The following is a 13,981-nucleotide window of genomic DNA, read 5'->3' as shown; positions in this document are numbered from 1 at the left end:
TCACCTTTATTTAACTAGGCAAGTCAGAAACCAATTCTTATTTACAATGTTGGCCAACCGGGGAACAGGGGGTTAACTGCCTTGGTCAGGGGCAGAACGACAGATTTTTACCTTGTCAGCTTGGGGATTCGATCCAGTACCTGCCGTCCCTGTTTAACTAGTACTAAAACAAAGTACTACTAGCTAGCTACATATTTGTGATATTGAATGCGACACACTATTTTCCAGAAAGGCGCACTAATCGATCGTTGCGGAAATCAAACTTTCGTCAGACACATTGAATCGAGTAATCGACCTTACAAGCCTATGCAATGGCTAATTTTATTATTGATCTGCACAACGTGAAGTTCGTAAAATGCACATTCACCTCTTCCCCTTTTAGTTACATTTGTTAAAATCTCATTTGCATTGAATATACAATTGAATCATTGTGTGGTAAGTAGAAACATTACACCAACTTCTATGACACCATCATATTGGTCTATCTGTCAAATTGACCTTGCAACAAATAGCCAAAAACATCCGGGTTCTCTGGACCAGGATAGACACAGTGGGCCAGATCATATTAAACCCTACTGAGAAATGCTTTCAGCAACACTGTCTTTATTTTACTCTCAGGGTCCAACATGGCGATCTCTGCAACGGATACTCTGGGGGTCCAGCTGCACAGTGAAGAGGTGAATGCACCAATTTGTAAGTCGCTCTGGATAAGAGCGTCTGCTAAATGACTTAAATGTAAATGTAAGAGGGAATGTTTTTACACCAGTTCCAACCACTTGATTTCTCCACAAGTTTCCATGGTGACTTCGATACTGTTCTGGAGACTAGCCTACTCCAGGTTCCGCTCCCAGGACCCCTGGGAGGAGAGAACCAACATCGCCTCAGCATGAAAACCCTGGTCAATGTCTCGGCTTCTCCACCCTCCTTCCATTCCTGGGTGCTCCCCTGCTGATAGCGGTGACCCTGTCCTACCTCCCTGAGGTGGCCTACGCCCAGTTGGTCTATGGGGCCTCCATAATGTCCTTCCTGGGCCGGGGCCTACTGGGGCTTTCCCTGCCCAGCACGACTGGATGAACCTGGGCAACAGTGTGGTGCCCTCCCTGCTGGCCTGGCTGGCTCTGCACTCTAGGGACAACATCGCAGAAGGAGCCCTGGTGGTTATCATGGGGCTGTGCCTGGCCCTGCACTACAATCAAACTCTGCTGCCTGGCTACCCCGGCTAGTTGAAAGCCTTGGAAACCATACTTACTCTGGTGGCTACCTTCTCCCTGGATGCCACATTAACACTGAAGGAGATGTGCCCGGAGAAGAAGATCAAGACAGTTGACTAGGTAATGGTGGCTAGGAGATAGTCACTCAGAGGTTACACTTGAGAGCTAAAGTATCTCAAGACAAGTGAATGAATAGTGGAACACAGATCAGGGTCTTGTTCAGTAGGAGTTAACGGGAGAAAATGGAGGTGTTGCAACATTGTAAAAAAAAAAAGACATTTTCACATATGGATTTTCTTTTAATCAATGTGTTATTCATGACACATCTGTTCCTCAACAGGTGAGAATTGAAATCTAAATTTACTTTAATCTAGTGCCGTTGCTGAATGAAGGTGATACAAGCTACAGTATTTTCAAACAAAGGGACATTTCGCAATGTTTTTGGAATGGTGTGTACTGACTAAAAAAGGCACTGATATTTACAGTGTTTTTCTTTTTTATATATATACACACACACAATGGCTGCGTTTGTCAATGCGACATATTAAACAGAAATACTGAGTGCAACAGTTCTACTACAGAGTAATGTACCTTAGTGATCATTTAACAAACGCTGTGAGCACAGCAGAACGATACCATAAGCTTACCATTTCCAACCGTAACAAAGTTTCACATGAGGGGCCATAAGTAACATTTTGCTCATAGTAGCTTCTTCCTTCAGCAGTCAAGTAAGTGCAGTACAAGGTATAATATAACTCAGTGTAAACACATGAAGCTCATCGCACTAGAGGTCAGTCAACCTTCAGTCAACATGGATAACTCACAACTCATGGATGTTAAACATAGTTTTGGTGGTAATTTTGAGAAATTGAAGTTGGGCAAAATTAATATAAACATTTCCATTAAAAGTGCACAGGTTGAAACAATTCATAGGATATCACAAAGAGTGACAGCCAGCCATCCCATTCTCAGAAACAGACAAACATCCTTCGTACACTTCAGTGGAGAATATAATGGTCCTGAAAGTGCCAAATGTTTTTAAGTTCACACAAATAAGCTGAGACAATACAGTAACAATGAAAGCATTTGACCATCCAGAAACACTGGCACACTTCTCTGAAACAGAACAGTGAAGTGACTGACTGATGGAAACAGATGGGTCTGCCATGTGACTGACTGGGAGTAAGTACTGTAGCCTAGCCAGCTCATTTGAATCAACAGTTTCTTGGTTGGCAGTGTCCCAGTCATCCGTTTGGCTCAATGTACGTCTAGTTCAGTTACATAAAAGCAATTTAAAAACAATCCAGAACAACAAAACAATCCAAACATTCCAAAATCCATCTATTCCACAAAAAGTGATTTGTCTGGTATTTTGAGAAAACACCAAACTCTTCTAGCTAAAAAAAGTCTGTGTTCATGCTCTGTGAAGAGCATAAGAGTATTCTACAAGTCTCATCCCAACTGTAAGTTCACCCTCCATTAGCTAACAGAGTACAATGTGTGACCATGGGTATAGCAGATAACGGAATTTGATTCCACATTCTGCCACTGCTGTTCAAAAGTTAAATACATTGCTGGTGAAGGCCATGTTGATAATAAACTTGAGGACTCGTCTTTGATATGGCTAAGACCATCATATGCAGTTGTCTAGTGTGTCCAACCTGGGTAGCAAACCCAGTCTCCTGCTGCACCACAGAGTTAGTTCATGATAACGGAATTACGCTGAGACTCACTTTAAAATATGTCAAACAAAAACCAATGATTACATAGTTAAACCATAGACCTCTATGCACAATGCCTACTTTGAACAATTTACCATGGAACTTTTTACAAAAACACATTTACATTAAGAACTGTGCCGTTACAAAGTTTAGTAACAGAATAAAACTGAGGGAGATTTTTACTGTAATTCTGTTACGAAACTTTGCATCTGCACAGTTTTTCTAGTAAATGTATATTTTGTTACTGTGTAAATTGTTCAAAGTAGTAGTAGTGCATAGAGTTATATGGTTTGTTAAACTTAGAAATATGTTTTTTTATTCACTCATGACTGCATGGCCAGGCACGACTCCAACACCATCATTAAGTTTGCTGACGACAACAGTGGTAGGCCTGATCACCAACAACGATGAGACAGCCTATAAGGAGGAGGTCAGAGATCTGACCGTGTGTTGCAAGGACAACAACCTCTCCCTCAACGTGATCAAGACAAAGGAGATGATTGTGGACTACAGGAAAAGGAGGACCAAGCACGCCCCCATTCTCATCGACGGGGCTATAGTGGAGAAGCTGGAGAGCTTCAAGTTCATCACCAACAAATGAACATGGTCCAAGCACACTAAGATAATCGTGAAGAGGGCACAACAAAACCTATTTCCCTAAGGAGACTGAAAATATTTGGCATGGGTTCTCAGATCCTCAAAAGGTTTTACAGCTGCACCATTGAGAGCATCCTGCTTGGTATGGCAACTGCTCGGCCTCCGACCGCAAGGCACTACAGAGGGTAGTGCGTACGGCCCAGTACATCACTGGGGTCAAGCTTCCTGCCATCCAGGACCTCTATACAAGGCGGTGTCAGAGGAAGGCCCTAAAAATGGTCAAATAATCCAGCCACCCTAGTCATAGACTGCTCTCTTTGCTACCGCACGGCAAGCGGTACCGGAGTGCCAAGTCTAGGTCCAAGAGGCTCCTACATAGCATCTACCCCCAAGCCATAAGACTCTTGAACAGCTAATCAAATGGTTACTCTGACTATTTGTATTGCCCCCCCCCACACACACTGCTGCTACTCTTATTATCTATGCATAGTCACTTTAATATCTCTCCCTACATCGACATCGGTGCCCCCGTACATTGACTCTGTACCGGTATGCCCTGTATATAGCCCTGCTATTGTTATTTACTGCTTCTCTTTAAATTATTTGTTATTCTTATCTCTCACTTTGTTTATAGGTATTTTCTTAAAACTGCATTGTTGGTTAAGGGCTTGTAAGTAAGCATTTCACGAAGGTCTACACCTGTTGTATTTGGCGCATGTGACAAATACAATTTGATTTGATTTGTTTGGCATACATTTTAAAGTGAAAAATCTGAGTCTTCTGATACCATGGAATTGCCCCAAAGCTAAAGCCATTTTGGCCTTTATAGCTCTGTAGCTAACTCAAGTATCCAGATCTCAAACAAGGTTACTCATCATGTAATCTCACGGTGCCAGACATAAAACCGCATTCTCGTCTGAGAATGAGATTTGTTCCAGAAAAAAAGAAAAACGGCTACTCATCAGGTTTCGCGGTTCACCGAACCACCTCCCTTGGTTCTACTACGGCTCAATCTCAGAGCACGGCCACACCCCCGTCACAGCGACTGGTGATCATGTTGCCAATCTCCGTCCAGGTGTCCAGGTGGGGGTCGTAAATCTCCACAGAGTCCACCGTCACGGGGGCCGAGAAGTCTCTGCTGGAGGCCCGTCCCCCCACGGCGTACAGCAGTCCGTTAACGGCTGACACGGACACCCCAGCCCTCGCCACTGCCATGGGGGCCACCTCCACCCATTTCTCCTATTAGAGGGAAGGAGTAATGGATACATATTTGAGAGAGACCGTCTGAGGGAAATCAGAGGCGTTGTAGTGTTTCCATCTACAGTTGAAGTCAGAAGTTTACATACACCTTAACCAAATTCATTTAAACTCAGTTTTTCACAATTCCTGACATTTAATCCTAGTAAAAATTCCCTGTTAAAATAAAGTGGTGATCCTAAGAATGTGAAATGTCAGAACATTAGTAGAGAGAATTCAGCTTTTATTTCTTTCATCACATTCCCAGTGGGTCAGAAGTTTACATACACTCGATTAGTATTTGGTAAGATTGTCTTTAAATTGTTTAACTTGGGTCAAACGTTACGGGTAGCCTTCCACAAGCTTTCCACAATAAGTTGGGTGAATTTTGGCCCATTCCTCCTGACAGAGCAGGTGTAACGGAGTCAGGTTTGTAGGCCTCCTTGCTCGCACGCGCTTTTTCAGTCCTGCCCACAAATTTTCTATAGGATTGAGATCAGGGCTTTGTGATGGCCACTCCAATACCTTGACTTTGTTGTCCTTAAGCCATTTTGCCACAATGTTGGAAGTATGCTTGGGGTCACTGTCTATTTGGAAGACCCATTTGCAACCAAGCTTTAACTTCCTGACTGATGTCTTGATGTTGCTTCAATATATCCACAATTTTCCATCCTAGTGATGCCATCTATTTTGTGGAGTGCACCAGTCCCTCCTGCAGAAAAGCACCCCCACAACATGATGCTGCCATCTCCGTGCTTCACGGTTGGGATGGTGTTCTTCGGCTTGCAAGCTTCCCTCCTTTTTCCTCCAAATATAACGGTCATTATGGCCAAACAGTTCTATTTTGTTTCATGAGACCAGAGGGCATTTCTCCAAAAAGTGTGATTTTTGTCCCCATGTGCAGTTTCAAACCGTAGTCTGGCTTTTTTATGGCGGTTTTGGAGCAGTGGCTTCTTCCTTGCTGAGCGCCCTTTCAGGTTGCCGATTATAGGACTTGTTTTACTGTGGATATAGATACTCTTGTACCGGTTTCCTCCAGCATCTCATAAGGTCCTTTGCTGTTGTTCTAGGTTTGATTTGCACTTTTTTGCACCAAAGTACATTCATCTCTAGGAGACACAATGCGTCTCCTTCCTGAGCAGTATGACGGCTACGTGGTCCCATGGTGTTTATACTTGCGTACTAATGTTTGTACAGATGAACGTGGTACCTTCAGGCGTTTGGAAATTACTCCCAAAGATGAACCAGACTTGTGAAGGTCTGCAATTTTTTTTCATGAGGTCTTGGCTGATTTTTAAAATAATTTTCCCATGATGTCAAGCAAAGAGGCACTGAGTTTGAAGGTAGGCCTTGAAATACACTGCTCAAAAAAATAAAGGGAACACTAAAATAACACATCCTAGATCTGAATGAATGAAATATTCTTATTAAATACTTTTTTCCTTACATAGTTGAATGTGCTGACAACAAAATCACACAAAAATGATCAATGGAAATCAAATTTATCAACCCATGGAGGTCTGGATTTGGAGTCACACTCAAAATTAAAGTGGAAAACCACACTACAGGCTGATCCAACTTTGATGTAATGTCCTTAAAACAAGTCAAAATGAGGCTCAGTAGTGTGTGTGGCCTCCACGTGCCTGTATGACCTCCCTACAACGCCTGGGCATGCTCCTGATGAGGTGGCGAATGGTCTCCTGAGGGATCTCCTCCCAGACCTGGACTAAAGCATCCGCCAACTCCTGGACAGTCTGTGGTGCAACGTGGCGTTGGTGGATGGAGCGAGACATGATGTCCCAGATGTGCTCAATTGGATTCAGGTCTGGGGAACGGGCGGGCCAGTTCATATCATCAATGCCTTCCTCTTGCAGGAACTGCTGACACACTCCAGCCACATGAGGTCTAGCATTGTCTTGCATTAGGAGGAACCCAGGGCCAACCGCACCAGCATATGGTCTCACAAGGGGTCTGAGGATCTCATCTCGGTACCTAATGGCTGTCAGGCTACCTCTGGCGAGCACATGGAGGGCTGTGCGGTCCCCCAAAGAAATGCTACCCCACACCATGACTGGCCCACTGCCAAAACGGTCATGCTGGAGGATGTTGTAGGCAGCAGAACGTTCTCCACGGCGTCTCCAGACTCTGTCACGTGCTCAGTGTGAACCTGCTTTCATCTGTGAAGAGCACAGGGCGCCAGTGGCGAATTTGCCAATCTTGGTGTTCACTGGCAAATGCCAAACGTCCTGCACAGTGTTGGGCTGTAAGCCCAACCCCCACCTGTGGACGTCGGGCCCTCATACCACCCTCATGGAGTCTGTTTCTGACTGTTTGAGCAGACACATGCACATTTGTGGCCTGCTGGAGGTCATTTGCAGGGCTCTGGCAGTGCTCCTCCTTGCACAAAGGCAGAGGTGGCGGTCCTGCTGCTCGGTTGTTGCTGGGTTGTTGCCCTCCTCCACGTCTACTGATGTACTGGCCTGTCTCCTGGTAGCGCCTCCATGCTCTGGACACTACGCTGACAGACACAGCAAACTCTTTAGCCACAGCTCGCATTGATGTGCCATCCTGGATGAGCTGCACTACCTGAGCCACTTGTGTGGGTTGTAGACTCCGTCTCATGCTACCACTAGAGTGAAAGCACCACCAGCATTCAAAAGTGACCAAAACATCAGCCAGGAAGCATAGGAACTGAGAAGTGGTCTGTGGTCCCCACCTGCAGAACCACTCCTTTATTGGGGGTGTCTTGCTAATTGCCTATAATTTTCATCTGTTGTCTATTCCATTTACACAACAGCATGTGAATTGTATTGTCAATCAGTGTTGCTTCCTAAGTGGACAGTTTGATTTCACAGAAGTGTGATTGACTTGGAGTTACATTGTGTTGTTTAAGTGTTCCCTTTATTTTTTTGAGCAGTGTACTCCAATGAACTCAAATGATGTCAATTAGCCTATCAGAAGCTTCTAAAGCCATGACAGTCAATTTAGTGTATGTAAACTTCTGACACACTGGAATTGTGATACAGGGAATTATAAATTAAATAATCTGTCTGTAAACAATTGTTGGAAAAATGACTTGTGTCATGCACAAAGTAGATGTCGTAACCGACTTGCCAAAACGATAGTTTGTTAACAAGAAATGTGTGGAGTGGTTTAAAAACTAGTTTTAATGACTCCAACATAAGTGTATGTAAACTTCCGACTTCAACTGTACATAAAGCTATGATGAGGTATGGTGACAACGTGTGGCTTTTTAAACAAGGCAGTATTTACAGTGCATTCCGGAAGTATTCAGATCTCTTGACTTTTTACACATTTTGTTAGTTTACAGTCTTATTCTAAAATTGATTTACATTTTTTATTTATTTATTCTACACGCTTGGCAAATCTGTATTTGGGGAGTTTCTCCCATTCTTCTCTGCAGATCCTCTCAAACACTGTCAGGTTGGATGGGGAGCATTGCTGCACAGCTATTTTCAGGTCTCTCCAGAGATGTTCGATCAGGTTCAAGTCCAGGCTCTGGCTGGGCCACTCAAAGACATTCAGAGACTTGTCCCAAAGTCACTCCTGCATTGTCTTGGCTGTGTGCTTAGGGTTGTTGTCCCAGTCTGAGGTCCTGAGAGCTCTGGAGCAGGTTTTCATAAAGGATCTCTCTCTGTACTTTGCTCCGTTCATCTTTCCCTTGATCCTGACTAGTCTTCCAATCCCTGCTGCTTAAAAACATCCCCACAGCGTGATGCTGCCTCCATTATGCTTCACCGTATGGATGGTGCCAGGTTTCCTCCAGACGTGACGCTTGGCATTCAGGCCAAATAGTTCAATATTGGTTTCTTTAGACCAGAGAATGTTGTTTCTCATGGTCCTTTAGGTACCTTTTGGTAAACTCCAGGTGAGCTGTCATGTGCATTTTACTGAGGAGTGGCTTCTGTCTGGCCACTACCATAAAGGCCTAATTGGTAGAGTGCTGGAGAGATAGTTGTCCATCTGTAAGGTTTTCCGATCTCCAGAGGAACTCTGGAGCTCTGTCAGAGTGACCATCAGGTTCTTGGTCACCTCCCTGAACATGGCCCTTCTCCCCTGATTGCTCAGTTTAGACAGGCAGCCAGCTCTAGGAAGAGTCTTGGTGATTCCAAACTTCTTCCATTTAAGAATGATGAGGGCCACTGTGTTCTTGGGGACCATCAATGCTGCAAAGAAATGTTGGTACCCTTCTCCAGAACGGTGCAGCGACACAATCCTGTCTCTGAGCTTTACGGACAATTCCTTTGACCTCATGACTTGGTTTTTGCTCATGCACTGTCAACTGTGGGACCTTATATAGACAGTTGTGTGTCTTCCCAAATCATGTCCAATCAATTGAATTTACCACAGGTGGCCTCCATTCAAGTTGTAGAAATATCTCAAGGATGATGAATGGAATCACGATGCATCTCATAGCAAAGGGTTTGAATACGTATGTCTAAGGTATGTTTTGTATTTTTTTTAATACATTTGCAAAAATGTCTAAACCTATTCTCGCTTTCTCATTATTTTAGAATAAGGCTAAAGTAACAAAATGTGGAAAAAAGAAGAGGGTTTGAATACTTTCCGAATGCACTGTATAAATCCACCATAACTCCCTCACCTCTTCAGGGCAGTATTTCTCTACCGTCTCCAGGGAGCCCAGTGCCTCGTTCCAGCCCCCCACAGCGTAGATGCAGTTGTTGAGGCAGGCCACGCCCACGTAGGCCCGCCGGGTCACCATGATGGGCAGGGCACTCCAGCGCCGGGAAATGGGGTCGTACACCTCTGCAGAACGCAGCTCCATCCCCTCATCACTAATCCCCCCGATCACATAGATGAAGCCTAGACATAGGGGAGATGGGAATGATCAGCGGCCATTCAGAAATTCTGACATTGAGACAGCGGAAGCAATTATATTGATACAGTACATTCTTTTGTAAATGTTTTATGTATTGTTGTTATGTATTAATTGAATTACCCTGTAATTCGCAGCATCCAAAGTAATACCGAGGCACTGCCATGCTTCCAATGATCTCCCACTTATTCTCTGTCGGGTCGTAGCGCTCCATTGTCTTCCCTATCTCTGATCCAACCCAACCACCTGCAGGAACACAGCAACATGGTATTAATACCTCATCCCATAGACCCAAGTGACAGACTCTTGGACACTAATTTCTTCATTCCCTTCTTTAAAAAAAATAACTGATCTGACATGACTGTTTTGGTGAAAGCTATGCAGTGGAAACCTTGCTTTCACCTGTTCAATCATGTTAGATCTGTGATGACTTCAAGGAGGGGAAAAAATAAGCATATATTCCCAATCAAGGCCTTTGATTCGTTAGTTTACCCAGTGCGTAGAGAGCCCCGTGACAGGGGCAGACCCCGACACCACAGCGAGGGAAATTGAGAGAGGCCACAGCTGCCCACTGCTTAGTCACCGGGTCGTATCTCTCTGTGCAGTCAAATATCATGGAGTCCTTCTCCCCTGGGAAATGACAAGAAACAGAATACTAGACATATATCTGTATTGCCCTGAGGAAGACACAGGTTGAAACACATGGCATGTTCTCTGTACAAACAAACACAGAACCACACAGACAGGACTCATTACTGAGTGGACTATCCTGGTTAAATAAATAAAATGAGAGTCTCACCTCCAACGACATAGATCATGCCCTCCAGCACAGCCACTCCCAGCCCGCTACGGGCCTGGTGCAGGGAGGACACAGTGGTCCAGTACTGGCTGAATGAGTCAAAGCGTTCCACGCAGCTCAGGGCCCGGCTGTCACTCCAACGGCCTCCCTGCAGCCGAGTGTAGCCTCCTGAGACAGGGGAAACCAACCATGACGCAAAAGCCTGGATCACTTCATGAAATGGAATAATTCAATTTGGATCGAGCTGGTACTCATATAATCTGCTGAGTTTACACTGAAGATGCTACAACAAAAGTGATCACGCCAGTTCTGTTGTCATCAACATATAAAAGGTGGCCAGGTGCTGAACTGAGGTTTGACCTACCGATGGCATAGAGGTATTTCCTGGCCTTTCTCCTTGGCCTCATCTTGGCTGGCTGTAACAGGCTGTACACCTTATTCTCTTTGGGAGACTTGCTGACCTCTGTGTATTCCCTCAGCAGTGTCTGCAGCGCCACCCGCAGGCTGAAGTCAGAAATGCCTACACAGAGAAATTATATGATGTCATCGATTAGCAGCACAACAATAAAAATCAGGGGGAAAGATACTGGTTTGGGGATAAATACATTTTAAAGGTGTGAGGAATAAAAAAGGATTTAAGAAAATCAGTTATTGATAAATCAGGAGAAATAAGGACATTCCTTCCTGACAAATCAGGAGGAAACATCTTTCCATCTAACCTTCGATGTACTTGAAGAGTCTCTGTGGGGAGAGCAGGGGGAACCTGACTGGGTCCAGCACCTCCACCACATGCTTCTTCCTCTTGGTCACGTCCTGTAGGACCCAGTCCATGGCCGCCGTGAACACCTGGTACTCATCCTCGATTCGCAGCTCCTCACTCCGCAGCAGCTTCACCAGCTGGCCCTTGGACAGGCCCCAGAACTCGTCCGACACACACACCTAAAGGTCAGATGTTTTGAATGTGATCTAGTTTTTTGATGTCAGTGGTAACAGGTTATTCACTTTTTGTTACACACCCTCAGCAGATTAGAATGAGATGAAAGGAGAAAAGAGCCTCAGAGAGGCAAAGAGGGAAGAGAGAATCTGAAGACAGACAAGAGATGGAGGAAGAAAGAGATCATGCGTAGCACCTCCAGAAAGTGGACCTGGATGTAGTTCTCAGTGAACGCCAGCATGTCCATGAAGGCGATCTGCTCAAGGAACTGGTATACCCCCACACAGTTGGACGGGTCCATGTGGCCCTTGAGGAACTCTCCACAGATAGACACCACCTCACTCAGCTGCAGCATGTCTGCTGCTACCATCAGCTCCTGCATGTTCTCCACCGTCACGTTAATCATACCTGGACGGGTTCAGTTCAAAGAAACACAAAGAAATCTGTATCATGTATTACTGTTCTTTGTATGAACACACTCAGTAAATGGTACATTTCCTGACAGGGCGAACCTGTGTATATGAACTCCAGCAGGACCTCAAACACTGGTGCCTCCACCCCCAGGATCTGGACCTCCTCCTTGTCTGCCTCGCTCATCCCCCCAGAGAAGAGAGCGGAGAAGTAGGGGCTGCTTGCAGCCAGGACCAGCTTGTGGACACTGAACACACGGCCTCCCAGCCGCAGCCTTACGTCACAGAAATCTGTCCGGAGGCGCATCTTGTTCATCTGGGCCAGGATGAGTCGGGCGTAGCGGTCCGATGCAAACAGAGCCTGCTCAGCGGACTGGGTCGTCACACTAGTTGCAGGTATGTCACCGCCGCCAGAGCCACTGCTCCCAGGTGGGGAGCGAGGTGGAAACATCACAGAGGACATGGTGGCTCAGTCACAGGGAGGGAAAGAGATGGGGGCGGTGTCACAGACACGGTCTACCCTTACTGCAGCTTCATGGTGCAGGACTCTTCAAGTGGACACATCATCTGACTCTAGGGAGAAGAGCACGAGAAACATGAAAGATGATACAGTATGTTATGTTACATTTGAGATTGTAACAAGCTGGTATAACATTACAATACAAAATAACATCATTATGATAAAAAGTTCCAAATATTTGATGCTGGTGTTCTGTTTGTTGCTTTTGTCTTCAACTGTGTTTGTGAGAACAAGAAATACAGGGGGGTGAATTATTTCCTCTATTGAGTTCAAGTGATGCATTATATAACTGTTCATGTATCAGTTATCAAAAAGGTCCCTTGTTTTTATATCACCACCACCATCTGGACTAGTTCAAACTGTACAACCAGCTCATGACAACATATTTGCTATAAAACACAGCATTTCATCCACCATTGATCTGTGACTTTCCTCTATGGATGCTAGCTAAATATTGGATACAAAAAGAATGAAGTTAGTTCACCTCACTTACTTAGCAAACAGACCGAGATGGATTTACAATAATGTTAATTTTGTTCACGGTATAAAAAGTATAGCAGCATCATCAGATGGATTGGTGTGTCCCACTAGTCCGGCTACTAGTGTACCGTCGCCCTAGAGATCAGTTGGTTGGTAAGCAAACATACCTGCAGCTAACGTTAGCTAGCCAACGTTAGCGCCTGCTAAATTATGTGACAGATAGGGTCAGACCATTTTATTATTTGAATGCTAAATTACGATAATCGAAAATGTTCAAATAGAACCTTGTCTACACAAAGGAAATATAATACGCCAACCTGTACAGTTGCTTGTTAGTCCACATTAAGTTTTCAAGTTAGTTCATTTCCAGCAGGCAACTTCCGCAAACAGATCTGTCAATCTTTTTTCTGGATCGACTGTACGGTCTTAAGTGGAAGGAATACTAGGTCTAACTAAGCAAATACCAAACGTATAATGAATTCAACACCAGTAGATGGCATCATTGCCCTTGTCGTGCAAGTGAAGCACATGCAAAAAATAACCAGGGTTGGGACCAAAGGCCTGCATTGCTGCCTGCTTGCCTACCAAAATGAAGGACACAGTCATTGAGTTAAAACCACATGATTATTATATCTAGAATTCTGCATGTAGCATGTGGTCGTAAGGAAAAGCAAGACATGGCCCATAGTTTGCAATATCTCTATCTTTTCTATAATTTGCCCACAGTGCTGTTGATTGTTAAATGAAAGGGCACACAGTGAGTGTTAACATTTTTTAAATAGGGTTTAAGCGGTCATGGACCCTAGTCTTGTATATAATCCACCAGACTGATTTCCGCTGCGCTATTGGTTGTGAACCATTCACGTAAGCTTGCGAGATCAGACGGTTTGTGAGGCTTTACATGGCCCCTACATGTGTAACGGATGTGAAACGGCTAGCTTAGTTAGCGGTGTGCGCTAAATAGCGTTTAAATCGGTTACGTCACTTGCTCTGAGACCTTGAAGTAGTAGTTCCCCTTGCTCTGCAAGGGCCGCGGCTTTTGTGGAGCGATGGGTAACGATGCTTTGTGGGTGACTGTTGTTGATGTGTGCAGAAGGTCTCTGGTTTGCGCCCGGGTATGGGCGAGGGGACGGTTTAAAATTATACTGTTACATTGGTGCCGTGACCCGGATTACTGGTTGCTGCGAAAAAAGGAGGAAGGTCAAAAGGGGGGTG

At 44.8% G+C, this 13,981-nt stretch overlaps 1 protein-coding gene and 1 pseudogene across 2 annotated transcripts; one reads left to right on the top strand and one right to left on the bottom strand.

The window, feature by feature from the left end:
• The first annotated feature begins 626 nt into the window (after positions 1–626).
• On the top strand, positions 627–2,982 carry LOC124009417 (annotated as a pseudogene).
• Positions 2,983–4,179: 1,197 nt separating this feature from the next.
• On the bottom strand, positions 4,180–13,203 carry LOC124009759 (intracisternal A particle-promoted polypeptide). 2 transcript variants are annotated; one of them, XM_046321905.1, is made up of 11 exons: positions 13,084–13,152; positions 12,780–12,901; positions 11,869–12,339; positions 11,553–11,764; positions 11,142–11,361; positions 10,787–10,942; positions 10,423–10,590; positions 10,116–10,253; positions 9,747–9,869; positions 9,390–9,610; positions 4,180–4,768 (listed from the first exon to the last, which is right to left on the bottom strand). In XM_046321905.1, the coding sequence occupies exons 3-11, from the start codon at positions 12,227–12,229 to the stop codon at positions 4,544–4,546; spliced, it is 1,824 nt and encodes a 607-aa protein (XP_046177861.1). In that variant the 5' UTR covers positions 12,230–12,339; positions 12,780–12,901; positions 13,084–13,152; the 3' UTR covers positions 4,180–4,543. The 2 variants fall into 2 exon arrangements, with proteins under 2 accessions (XP_046177861.1, XP_046177860.1); XM_046321904.1 differs by lacking the exon at positions 12,780–12,901 and having other exon boundaries at positions 13,084–13,203.
• Between the last annotated feature and the right edge of the window lie 778 nt (positions 13,204–13,981).

The sequence above is a fragment of the Oncorhynchus gorbuscha genome, linkage group LG22 (genome assembly GCF_021184085.1).
Source record: "Oncorhynchus gorbuscha isolate QuinsamMale2020 ecotype Even-year linkage group LG22, OgorEven_v1.0, whole genome shotgun sequence".
Taxonomy (NCBI): Eukaryota; Metazoa; Chordata; class Actinopteri; order Salmoniformes; family Salmonidae; genus Oncorhynchus; species Oncorhynchus gorbuscha.
Note: the sequence above shows the minus strand (reverse complement) of the source record. Positions and strands in the feature narration are given on the sequence as shown.

What these genes read in the sequence shown, in the direction of transcription:
- LOC124009759 (XM_046321904.1), bottom strand. Translation starts at nt 12,229, where the DNA reads ATGTCCTCTGTGATGTTTCCACCTCGCTCCCCACCTGGGAGCAGTGGC. An exon ending in TGGATGCTGCGAATTACAGG is followed by an intron (nt 9,611 to 9,746) that starts GTAATTCAATTA and finishes CCCTATGTCTAG; the next exon opens with GCTTCATCTATGTGATCGGG. An exon ending in AGAAATACTGCCCTGAAGAG is followed by an intron (nt 4,769 to 9,389) that starts GTGAGGGAGTTA and finishes TCCCTCTAATAG; the next exon opens with GAGAAATGGGTGGAGGTGGC.